The sequence below is a fragment of the Malaya genurostris genome, chromosome 2 (genome assembly GCF_030247185.1).
Source record: "Malaya genurostris strain Urasoe2022 chromosome 2, Malgen_1.1, whole genome shotgun sequence".
Lineage (NCBI taxonomy): Eukaryota > Metazoa > Arthropoda > Insecta > Diptera > Culicidae > Malaya > Malaya genurostris.
Genome location: NC_080571.1, coordinates 96829723 through 96843114, shown reverse-complemented (window position 1 = coordinate 96843114; position 13392 = coordinate 96829723). Strand labels below are relative to the sequence as shown.

The 13392-nt window shown below is 38.6% G+C and overlaps 1 protein-coding gene across 1 annotated transcript in view; it reads left to right on the top strand.

The window, feature by feature from the left end:
- Positions 1-11952, top strand: part of LOC131432749 (uncharacterized protein DDB_G0283357) — a 370149-nt gene extending 358197 nt beyond the window's left edge. Inside the window, exon 5 of the mRNA XM_058599244.1 lies at positions 8044-11952. Within this exon, the coding sequence (XP_058455227.1) occupies positions 8044-9579 (1536 nt within the window). The 3' untranslated portion in view covers positions 9580-11952. The remainder of the gene's footprint in view (positions 1-8043) is intronic.
- The last annotated feature ends 1440 nt before the right edge of the window (positions 11953-13392 follow it).

Here is a 13392-nt window from a genome sequence, read left to right as displayed (position 1 = left end):
GATTCAAGGGGTTTTGACATTCGCGCCTAGGACCAGACCTGTGAAAAAAAAAACATTTTTTTCTTCATTTAAAAAAAAGATCAATCATAGTTACGTGAAAAGTTATGTGAATATTTCCCGCCCTACTTTGTTTATAACATATTTAATAAGACACACTGCCTTAGCTCTATGATGTTACGGTCGGAATCCACTTTTCACGTAGGTTTTAGTGGACTGCCATTTTAAAGCTGTTTAATGCACAATCCAGTAAAAATTATTTGATTCATATACTGCCCATACTCGCATATCAGTCTCATATCGATTTTCGCCAATTTTGAGTTAGCTTGAGGAATGGAGTCTTTCCTCAATATACTCTCAGAAATTGCAATGAAAGTTGAGGGTTTGTTCAGTAAAATATAAAAAAATATCAACTCATTTCTGTGTCCCATATGCTAAAGTACCCGCATATCAGTCCCATTCAGTGCAAAATTTCAATAATTTCATTTGTTGCAATATTGGAACATCAAAGGTGTATTACCGATATTTCATGTAATAACACCAAGATTTAGCATTAGGGAGCAAAGCAAAGTCTTGGCATTACATTCCTTTCGTGGAATTTGGCCTTTCTGTTTCAACAGACTTCGCAGCCGATTCTTAGCGTACAGAATCATTGCATGGCTAGTACTATGGATCCTACTGACACTAAGAATCCTTCCAAGTCGGGGCTCGAACATACGACAGCTGGCTTGTAGGACCAGCGTCCTATGCATTGAACCGCCAACCCGGGACCAGCATTAGGGAGCACAATAAATAAAAAAAATCGGAAATAAACTTTTGATCGTCTTTTTCTCAACATGCCGATTTCCCATATGGGACTGATATGCAAGGATGGGCAGTATATAAAATGTAGTGTAGTACTCATATCACATTCAGATACCAGAAAACTGTTATTTTAAATATTGGTTGAAGATTTTCAAAATTTTCATTAAAATCATTAGGATTCTTACCATAAAAACATGAACATTTAATTCAGAAAATCTGCATAGAAGTTCTTCTTATTCTGCACTTCTGGGTGGTGTCACCTCACTTGAAATGACACCGATTGATGGCACAGCAAGTTGGGCTATATTGCTAGTTAATTTTCGTTTCTTTTCACTGGACAACAAGTGAAAATCTCGATGCGTGACAACGTGGAGTCGCAAAAGTAAGGTTGGAAATCTTTTCTCGCGAAATACTCAAATTTTCACCGTGTTCACTCGTTGAGGGTTCCACCGGTTCAATGGCTGTAAAAACCACCAGCTACCGATAACATCGTGGGTGTGGGTTTGTGAGGCTTACAAAACGGGCATAGTCAGGCGCGTATACAGGGGGGGGTTTCAGGGGTTCAAACCCCCCCCCCCCCCCCCCCAAACAAAAAATTATAACCCATGGGAAACATTGTGATATAAATTGTACATGTGTTGATTTATCACCATGTTCTAAACCCCCCCCCCCCCGAAAATTTTCTCTGGCTACGCGCCTGGGCATAGTTGACAGATTAATTTCAATCAAAATCATAATTCATTTTGCTTTGTAGTAAAAAATTGTAACCAAAAAAATTTCCTTCGAATGTTCAAACTACTGACACTTGAAGGACTCACTGTTCACCATGTTCAAAATTGAATTTTTCACACCGGGAATACACGTACATTGTTTGATTCTTTGGTCAATTCACGTAAACGAACTGATAACACACTATTCATTTTAGGGGATGTTCGCATAACATTCATTTTCGTCACGTATAATATTCAATTTGACATTTGGAACTATTTTACGTGATTTTTCAAGTGATTCGAATGTGAATTTTTATTTGTGTGTCAAGATAATGAGCACGCTTACTTGTGATTCTAAAGAATTGGATCAAAAGTCGCACTGTTTCGTAAAAACCATACCTTCCCAAAATTGAATACAACGGGTATTACGACATTTTGGGTAAATATACTTCTCGCAAAATTTGAGTTGATATTACTCCCTTTTGTTGACATTTGTAAATGAGTATAAAGTACCAAAGACATTGAAAATCTACAGGGTCCGCCACCTAACATTTATTTTTGAACTAGCGGTTATTTCGACATTGGTAACCTTAATGTCACTTCTGATTTGACAGAAACTTTGTTGTATCCTTCCGCTGAACGAAAATGGTCTGCATGTTTAAAAAAAGTTACATTACATTATTCATGCTTCACATTGTATTTATATGTTTAAAAGTAAACAAGCATTTTAATGTATTTTTCTTACCCACTAGAGCCTGATACGGCTCGATATCTAAAACACTTTATTTTTTCCATACTGAATTTTGGTAAAATTTTTACTACTCGTTCGGGTCGGGTACGGGTACAGGTAATTTTTAATCGGGTACGGGTCGAGTACGGGTAAAATTTTTTATTTTTTTTCGGGTACGGGTCGGGTACGGGTAATTTTTTTTTATTATTGATCGGGTACGGGTCGGGTAAGGTAATTTTTTAAATTTTTAATCGGGTACGGGTCGGGTACGGGTAAATTTTTTTGCTGATCACTCGGATACGGGTCGGGTTCGGGTATAAGAATTTCTATACCCGACCATCTCTACTTTGTAGTATGCGAATGAATCTTTCGAAGACTTTTTTTATGGAATGTTCTGTGCTTCAGTATCATTAAAGCCATATGATTATTAGGGTGAAGAAAAATCTAGATCCAAGCTCCAGTTGACTTATCGTGTTCCATTTAGGTCCCAAAGATCTTTGGCATAGAACTACGTCTTTGTTTTCTATATAGGGGTGCAAACTACGGAAAAATGCCAAAAATACGGAAAAATACCGTACAAACAGTAATCAGATTTTGAACTTCTACAGCACTACCAATCTTAGAAAGACTCTCGACATCGTTACAAATACTGCTTGGAAATATTTCTACGCTTCGATTCGAGCAGATATAACTATCATTATTACCTCTAACAGAGCGACAGTTTCGTATGCATAAGTGTACGATTTTAATTTCCACTGTTCAATGTGCCCTCTTTACAAAACATTTATCAGTATCGATTCAATTTGCACTTTGTGCGATTACTTAATGCTGAACCATTTGAGGATTTGAATTGTTCGCTGCGCACGACAGACATTTTCATCAAAATATCGCTGTTCCTTCGTATTCGAGAAAAACGCACGATTACTTCAGTCACGCACAATCAATACCTTTCATCATCAACACCAACAAACTAAACGGCCCTTTTCAGGGCATCTAAAATTCTCAAGGCATTATTTTCGAATAAAAATATTCGCATGCACACAAATAAACTTTTAATGGAACACAAAAAAAACTGCTGCCTAAATATTCAAAACAAATGTTATAAGTGATTTTAACCATAGTTGTTTAGTTCGAACAACCTTATAGGGCTGACTTTTGTAGTTTTATCAAACAAATCGTCTGAAGGTTTTCGCAGGAAATTTCATGTTTGTAGGAAATTTATCGAAGAAACAAACTTTCGAAGACCGAAAAGCTACTCGACATTGGTAGAGGAAGTTAATAAACGAAAATCGACTACACTCTTTCATTCCATTCTTTAGTGTAATAATGCCTTCTCATATCATTGATATTCTCATAAATTTTAAAATTTTATTTTAAAAGCTCTTTAAATGCTATTTTTTAAATTTTGAATAAAAACAAGTTTAATTATATGTTTATTTACGGATTAACCTTATTTTGTTCTGGGGCACACAACCAATTTCATTGCCTTCACCTTTCGTCTCAGTTAAACCGTTAAATTGTTATGCACTGACGAGTCTAAGACGAAACGTAAAGATAATGAAGTTTTATTTTACAAGCCTAATATTTCAATTTCAATACACTTCGCCCTGTAATTCCTGAAGTCGGATTCGGATGAAATTTAATGCAAAATTTAATGGCAAAATTTGAGCGCACAAGACCTTCTCTGAGAAAAATGAGTGGGTTCATAAAGATTTTAACCACTATTTCCGGTACTTCCGAATCCGGGAAGCAGGTACCGGTATAGCAAAAGTCGATTGGTTTTGACCATCAACTAACAAGACCTACTCATTGAGACAGTTTTTAGCACAGTTCAGAGATTTTAAATGTTTTTCACCGTCACGTTTTTAACGATAGTTCTAAATTTTTAACATTTTTCGTCATAAAATTTCCGGTACCGGAAGTCGGATACAAATATAATTTCGTAGCAATTTTAGAGTTTTTTTTTCAATATTTCCAATACACACTTAGAAAAAATCGTGTAAATTTACGTCATGACACAATTTTACAGTAAATCTAACTTATATCAAAAACGCCATATTAACAAGATTGCCAGTTCTCACATTTCCCGAACAAACTATTCGTAACATCCTTTTTTGCGAGCATGGCGCCCTCAGGCGACTCCGTATCGAATCTAGTACATAGAAGTAAAGGAGAAATGTCAAATTCGTGCGCACCAAAATAGCAGCATTGCGCACCCATACAATTGACATGATATGTTGCGATGGCCTTGCTGAACTGAAGATTGATCCAACCTGACAGGGTCTGCTTATATTTAATGCATTCTGACATATTTTAGAGTGCTAAAACATGTAATTTTTCACGTTTGCTTGAAAGGTGTGGTATGTTTGAAGTATATTTATATGAATCTTGCAAAATTCATTCGTTTCTCGGATTATGTTCTTATATTCTTAAACACGTGAAATCACTTGTCTAAAAACTCCAAAAAACCATTCTGTAGCAAGTGTGAAACATACCAATTTTACCATGTTTTAATTGCTACTTGGGTAACTCCGTAACCAGAAATCGTATCCAAATAAATTCCAGATTTTTAATGGGATCCTTTCATCGAAAGCAGCCAATTCCATTCGTTTAAAAATTTTGCTATCTTGAAGAACTGATGGTATTTGATATAAAAGTCTTTTTTCACTGTAAGAGAAAGGTAAATACTACTATTAACAGTTTGATTTTACGTTTCGTCTTTGACTCATCAGTGCGTAGCTGTGTTTTGCAAGTAGCATTAGGAACTACGTCTGCCTAGCGCTTTGTGTTGAGTCGTCAGGTCACGTTAGCAGTTCATCATAAACTGCTACGCACTGATGACTCAAAGACGAAACGCAAAATCAAATCAAGATAGTTATGTGCACCCAGCATAGATTTGGGGGTAACAAAAAATATTTTCCCCTTCAAATTACAATAATTAACAAATCCCATTTCATCGTTCTTTCTATTTTGATTTATTATCCGTTTATTTATTTGCACTCATAGTGTCTGTTTGAATCCATATTGAATATTTTGAATTATTTACTGATGCGAAACTGTTTTTTCTCTGTAATTGGAGTCTAAATAATTCACTGGAACTGGTACCGTCAGTCTAACGGTCCTATGGAACCTAAGTGCAACACGAAAAGTGCACTGGAACGGGAAAATTAATTTCTTCATTCTATCTAAACTTTTCTATACAACCTTGTCTTACCCTAATGATCAACAGAGCTCAATTTTGGTGTCCCAGTATTACAATCCAAACTTTATAAACGCAAAATTACATCATTGATGTTGTGTAAAATTACGTAGTCGAAATGTTATCAATAATTTACCATTCGAAAGCGGGGCTACCACGTTTAACATAAAGTCGTTTGGCATAATACCGTTTGGCATAACGCCGTTTTGCATAATAGTTATTTGGCATAATGGTTATTTGGCATAATGGTCATTTGGCATAATGGTCATTTGGCGTAACAGTCATTTGGCATAACAGATGAACATGCTGCTTAATGGAAATTGTTTTTGTAAGGTCTGCCAAATAACTGTAAGGACTAATGCGGCTACTCCTCATCGTTTTTAATGACCTGCTGACCGACCTCGCTGTCGCTCGTTCGGACCTAACTGAGAGAGTTCCTAGCTTTAGGTAATCCAGGCAAACGCCCGAAACTAGACAGAGTTGATTTCTGCAGGGACGCTGCCCCCCCCCCTCCGAAGTGGCCGGCGCTTCCGAACAGAAGATTGTGCTAGCACTAAGTGAGTTTATTTATTTATTTGTTTTAGTTGCTTATATAAAAGGACAGAGTACTATTTACTACAGAACTTTAAAAATAAAAAATAGTAATGCTATTTCACGTAATATTATCGGAATATTCGGACCGAATATAAAATGCACACATTTCGTTCGAGTTTTCCTTGCAAAACATCACTCTATCGAAAAATAAACGAAAATTTACATTAGAATAAAATATTACGAATCCAATTATTATTATGACAAATGGCATTATACCAAATGACCATTATGCCAAATGACCATTATGCCAAACGGCGTTATGCCTAACGGTATTATGCCAAATGAGCTTATGCCAAACGGGCCGCCCCCATTTTTTATTATTATTTTATTCATTCAGATTGTTTCGGTTGGTTCAGAAAAGCGTGACATTCTCGAAACCAAAATAATAGCAATAATACATTTGAACTTGATCGTTGGTTGCTTTATGAATGAAGTGTCAGTAGAAACAAATACGTTCTGTCGGTTATGTCACTTATATATAAGTGAGTATATTTTTATATTTCCTGAACCAAAAGTGACGGCCAATAGTAGCTTCTAAATGTTCTCAGTTTGTTGAAATCGGCTCGGCCTCGATTAACAAGTAGAGGTAGACGTTCGGAGCGTTCCAATTTTCAGCAGTTCTTCAGTCAGAAAAAAATACACGAATCAATGAATCATTCTGAAAATTTCACAGAATATTCTCAACTAAATTTCGAAGACATTGTCAGGTGGGTTTACCTATATTCTGCACCGTTTCCAAGAAAATTTAATTTGAAACGGGAAAATAGCAAAAAACCAACCACTTTACGGTACTGTCCTCAGCGGGGGCGGCCCGTTTGGCATAATGGTTATTTGGCATAATGGCCATTTGGCATAATGGTCATTTGGCATAATGGTCATTTGGCATAATGCCATTTGTCATAATAATAATTGGATTCGTAATATTTTATTCTAATGTAAATTTTCGTTTATTTCTCGATAGAGTGATGTTTTGCAAGGAAAACTCTAGCACATGGGCTTACCAAAATAATACCTACATTGCGTATTACAAAAGTCGTCTGAAAAATTTAAGAATGTGTGAATATACGTATTTCAAACACCATTTCGATGATTCTCATTAAAAATAAGAGACTGTTGTTTTGACAGAAATTGGTGTACAATTATCAAAACACGTTAATTCAAGGGCGCATGCAAATTTTGGGCGCACGAATGCATGCTTCACCATAAAAATGCAGTTCGTTGTAGATTCTTCATTTACAAAAACACAAAAGATCAATTCTACAATATGTAGCGTTATCATCATACTACAACAGTTACTAGAATAGTAATATAAACTAACTTGATAAATTGCACAATCAGTAGCAAAAATACAGGACAGCAACTTAACATGCTACTTGGGTGTTGTTGCAAAATGGGGGCAACGAGGTGTACAGAAATGTCGATGACTGCCAAAAATGGAACTCCGTAGCTCGCGTCGAATATGATAGCCTATTCTAAAAATTTACAACATTATCAAGTCACACCTATGGATCCATGAATGCACCTCTTGAAATCTACGCATTTCTTCAGCAATCTCCAGATTTCGCATTGATCGATGTCAGATAATGCCCGATAAGACTAATGGTTCGGAATTCTCTACATTTCGCTGTTGAATAATATTATGAATAGATTGAAGTATGTTTCTATGACGATTTATTGAGTGGTTGCAAACAAAACTGCTTCTATAGAGAAATTCAAAGTAATTATGAATAGCTAATGTTTCTTAACTTTAGATATTTATTAGTATTTTTAATTTTTCTCAATTCTTCTAAGTTCGTATTTTAAAATTTCAAAATCATGTCGGTGAATTATGCGCAGTTCAAAAGTACAACCGAAAAACTGAAAAGCTGGCATCACACCTGCCAGGTGTTTCGACGGATGTAAAAATTGCTTTCGCCTGAATGGCGCCATTGTTATGAGCCCCATCTTCGTAACCCCTCCGGAAAACGCATTATTCTAATAAATGTTCTTTTTTCTTCTTGTATTTCCAGCTCCACCACCCGAAGCAGATTCATTACCCGAGCGGTTACCCGATGCCCCGGTCGCCGCCATTGTTTATCTGCTCCTCACCGGGTCCGGACCCATACCGTTCGCATGACAACGTGTACGAGGAACTGGAACATCCCCGGGACACGGATTCGGAGCCACCGGTCCAATCGGATGATGACTTTGCCGAGGACGAACTGAGTCTACCGGGCGATAGGTCATTCCACAAATCATCCTCCGATGGGGGCACGACTGTGGCCACAATCTATCACGACCGTAGCGCCAGCAGCAATGCAGGAACCAGCAGTGGCAACAACACCGACCAGTACATGGAACGGAACCGAACCGAGCGCAACTCACTGCTTTCGTCGTCGTCATCAAATGACAATAACCCGAGACAAACCGGTGCTGCCGGTTGTAGCAGTAGCGTCGGAGGTAGCGCCAGTGGCAACAACAGCAACAACAACAACAACAACAACAACAATAGAAATTCCAACTCTAGCACGGATTGTGCGAGCAGTGCGAGTGGGAACAATTCCAACAATAGTAATAACAACACCAGCAACAACAATCACACTAGCTGTAACAATGGAAACAATAACAATTGCACAGGGAGCACGGGTCTGTTTCGTTCTAGAAAACAGCCATCGACACTCGGAAGTGGTAGAGGTAATAAACACTTCACCAATCCCCTTTCGTCAGCCGAATCTCCGAGTGAAATGAGGCTAATGCCGACGGCATATGATGAAAGAGCGATGATGACGCTCCCTCCGTCCTATCAAGCAACGGCCGTCACCGGGGCAGGAGCCCCTAACAACTTGAATAGCATCAACAATAATAGTTTTCTGAATAGCAATAGTCTAAATAACAACGGTAGTCGTAGCAATTACTACAGCACAATAGACGATGAATGCGATCCCGTTGAACGACGGAACCGAATCAACGCACAGCTATCTGCATCGGCTGCGACAATCCACAATGGAGTCCCAGGCGTGTCCACCATTTTCCGCAATGGAAGGCCACCCTACGGTGCTAGCAACAACAATCAGAACCATCACAATCACCACACATCAAGTGGCAACAGTCGATCACGAACGAATCCCCGCTCGTTGGATCGTCGAAGGTATATCAACAATAATAACAACAACAGCAACCTGGCAGTGATATCCACGCAGGACCCGTCGCAGTACATCTACCACGAGCCGGTTTTCCACGAGGGTCTCATCTATGACGCCTGTCTTTCCTACAGTGACCGAAGTAGTGGCGGAAGTGCCGGTCCACCCTATCCGTACGTGTTTACCACCTTCCGGCACCAGGGTGTTCCGGCCCATCAAGCCATTTACTCCCGGGACAGCAGCTTCGGATCGGACTCAGGTTATAGTCAGCATACGCAAGCTTCGAATCGTAGCACCGGATGGAACAGGAATCGTCTAACACCTCAGCAGCAGACTCTGCCATCGTTGCAGCAGCAGCAGCAGCACCAGCAGCTGCAACAGCAACAGCCAAAGTGTGAACCCCAGCCGGCGGTGGCGGATTCTTGAGAAAAAGTTTCCCTACCGGCGGCGACGCTCGTCTCGCAGCTCGTATATGGCAAGATTTTAATCTAAAGCTGCTACTATTGGGACCGGGACTCAAGTAAAAACTCCCGGAAATGCGGTCGTAAACGTGTAGGATATAAGACAAAAGAAATGTGATTTTAATTTTAAAGAAACTTTAAACGACCCCGTTCGGACTTATTTAAACCACTGAATAATTGTTGTTTACGGCCTGTCTGTCCCCCGTTGCGATCTTTGTTCTTTTCAAATGTGTAGGCTACAAAAAAAAATGTTCATTTTCCAGCTAAGCCCCAGAGAAAGACTGTTTAACCTAGGATAAGTTCTACTCTACTGCAACTTTCCATCCTACCATAATGATAAACAGAGCCCCTCCTCGAGTCTTTGAGCTATCAAATAGTGTTTAAGATAACTCTTGTACGTACATCGGAGCAAAACCTCCATTCTGTAACAGTCACGCAAATCCTTTCCGGAAATACAGTAACTAATATAATCAAGAGCAGATGAACAAATTTGATTATCGCAAACAATCGAACCTAGTACTTAACAAGATGAAATCGAAAGGTTATTAAGAGCACACATATGAATCCTAATTCGAAGAGTTATTCTAGATGATGAGAAGCAAACCCCCTGTTCAAAGCAAATACTGAACGTACTCTAGTGGTTGTAACTTAAATATAATTGAAGTAAAAAAAAAAGATACAAAAAAGCCAACACTGTAAAGGAGCCAAGAGCTAAGCAGCATTCTAGTAGATATCTATCCGTATGAAAGCGTCAAATCCGTTCCAGTTTGACAGTTTCTCCGCACTATCCAACAACACACCAACTCACACGTGTGTTTCCGACTGCTTCGCCAGTAGGCCGCGTTTCGCACGGCCGCTCACGTACCTCCTAAATATAAACTTGGTGGCCATTTTTCGGAACCTTCCTCATTTAATTATAGGGTTAGCACTCGCATCTCTGTGTATTTCTTTCACGTTTTTGTTTACGATCTGTGGTCATCATCCTACATCTGCTGCCGCTGCTGGTTTGTTGATGAACGCTGAGTTCCATCAAGTTCGTTTCGGCAAACTGGCTTCTTGTATGTCAGTGAAGTATGTCTGTGAGTGTAGTAAGTATTTTTTCATTACCCATTTTATTACGCCTTTTTTTTGTTTGCATCGCCAAAGCGGGGCAGTGAAACGAGCAGAGCTGAAAAACATAAAAACTAAACAGAGCAATTATCTCGGCCACGCCTCCCACCCCGCCGTACGTGCGTTTTCTGAGTGTTGTTCAGTTTACTGTTCGCTCGGTGCGGAGGACAAATCAAGCAACCCTGCTGCCAACTGCGAAACGAGCTTGTGTACGTGAAACTGTCAAACGGCCATGCTACCACTTGGATATTGCTTTTTTTCTCACTGGAGCTGAAACTTGCGACAGCTCCGATTGTAAATAGATTGAAGTGTATATTTTGTTTGTACATATGTCCAGCACACTGTAAAAAGTATCGTAAACGTCAAAAGGTAGCAATTCCGTCAATTTCTAACAATCAAACAAATATCGACCTACGTAGCAAATTTGAATCCGAACGACAATTCTTCTAGTAAAAATCCATCATCCTATCACCTGTACCTGTCCTTCTTCAAGTAAACGTGTTTCAGATCTAGTGTTATGCGAGGCGAACAGAGTCGGTAGTTCCGAAAAGAAATCATTTTAAATAGGTTTAAACACCTTACTAAAAAAAAGTAAATAATCATATCATACTGCAAATAGTAGGCCGTTTTGAAAAACTCGTAGAAACACGGAGTCTCCCATTGTAAATAGCGCCACGAAGCTTTGTACATACAAAAAAAAACTCTTCTAAGTACAATAATCTGTAATCAACCGATTTACGTAGTAGGATCTATAGAAAAAGGTAACTCTTAATAAACAACCAACAAATATCAAAGTAGGATAACAAATGGCAAATGAAGAGTATCATTTTCAACATATACTAGTCGGTTTTCCAATTTCACTCTCGGCTGAATTTTGAGTTAGTTCCATTTAAACTGCCCAGGTTTAACATTGACGTTGCTTTTTAATAATCCCATGGTTGTTTCCATTTTCGATTTAATTAATGCAATCAAGTCCGTAATGAAAAATAATTCCCTCTCCCTCTCCCAGCAGGGTTTGCGTTTTTGCAGGTGAACCCGTAATCTATCCGAAATCGATGTAATTTCCGTAACCCGTCTTGTTAAAATTGTTTTAATTGTAAACGGCACACGGCTCCGGGGCATCCACGTCGAACAATGAATAATTTAATTAAATTTGTGTACATTATTAACATTATTGACGAAAAGTTTGAAAACAATAAAAAGCAGAAAGAATAAAAATATCGAACAGAGAAACAATATCAATTCAATAATTGCATTTCGATTTCATCCCGAAACTCCCTTTTCCGATGTTCGTGTTCAGGTATCCGAAACTGTCATCGTTGGAGTGTGTTTTACGCGGTAGTAAAAAAAACGACATCCACCGCCCGTGTTCTGCATTGCGGAACACGAGGCGTCGCCGCGTCATGTGCATGAAAATTCCTGCTGGGTGCTGATTGAATTCATGGCTGATCGGATGCCGTGTTCCGGCCGATCAGTTCGCTAGGAGAAGAGATGGTCGCGTCCCGGTGGCTGATCTTCGCTGCGATGGCAATAAAGTCCAATTAATTGAAAAATGAGCTAATGAAAATTACAGGGAGAGGCTAAATGGGATTGAAATATGATGATTTTCCTAAAAGGGAAAATAATTGCGGTTCCCAAATGGAATGTAGTAGAAAGTGATAGAGCTTACAATACCAGAAACGAAGGGAATCAGGTGGTTGTTTTCATTTGAATCTGGATAATCTGAAGTTCTATATAAGAAAGAGTAGTAAATAGTTGAATGGTAAGTAAAACCACAGGAAACACAATACCAACCGTGTGCAAAGATAGCTCCAAAAACTAAGATTGGGGATATACAACTCCTGGCGGTACGATCAGTTAGTAGTTTACCATAATCCGAAATCAAAACCACTTCCTTACCCACCTAGTGGTGTGTTAATGTCTTTATCTAGTCATACAAACTATAACATTTTCTTTATTCAACTAATTTTTAACATAAATTTAGATAGATCCAATAATTGTTAGACTCATTGGGGTAATTCATATAAGTGTGCTTATGCTGCTTATTTGGGAACATAACCGGAATCGACAGTTTCAGCAATAATGTAGGGGTGGCCGGGGCTAGTTGACTGAAGGGGCAAATTGGCCAAGTGGCTTTTATGAAAAGGCTATTATGCGCAAAGGCGACATCTATTGTGATATTGATGGAGTATCAGGCCACCCATGTATCGACGTAATTTCAGATGTTTTTGTGTTGTTGTTTGAACAGAAACCTATTAATTCTTTCTTCTGTGCTTTTGAGTAAATTTAAGTTTTTGAACAGAAAACTGCGTAACGCAAACCAGTTATCATCCGAATTCCAAAAATATTGTACCGCTGGAAAGGATATTCAAGACCCTAAGAAATGGTATGATGGTTTCCAGTGTTCTCTTGTATTTGTTAGTGTAAATCGTGATTGTTCTCTGAAACATCCATTGGGATAGGTTGGCCGAGTTTTGTGGGGGGTTGGTTGGCCGAGTTGTAAATTTAGTGTATTCGTGAAATGTTAACTTTTTTTTGAACGAACAGAAGCGTTACGCTAATATTGACGATTATAAGTGTTGTATTTATAGTTATGAGTTACTACGGTTTTCTTATGAGGAGTGATATCTGCTCGATTCACTCTCACTTTTTTCCTATCTCATGATTC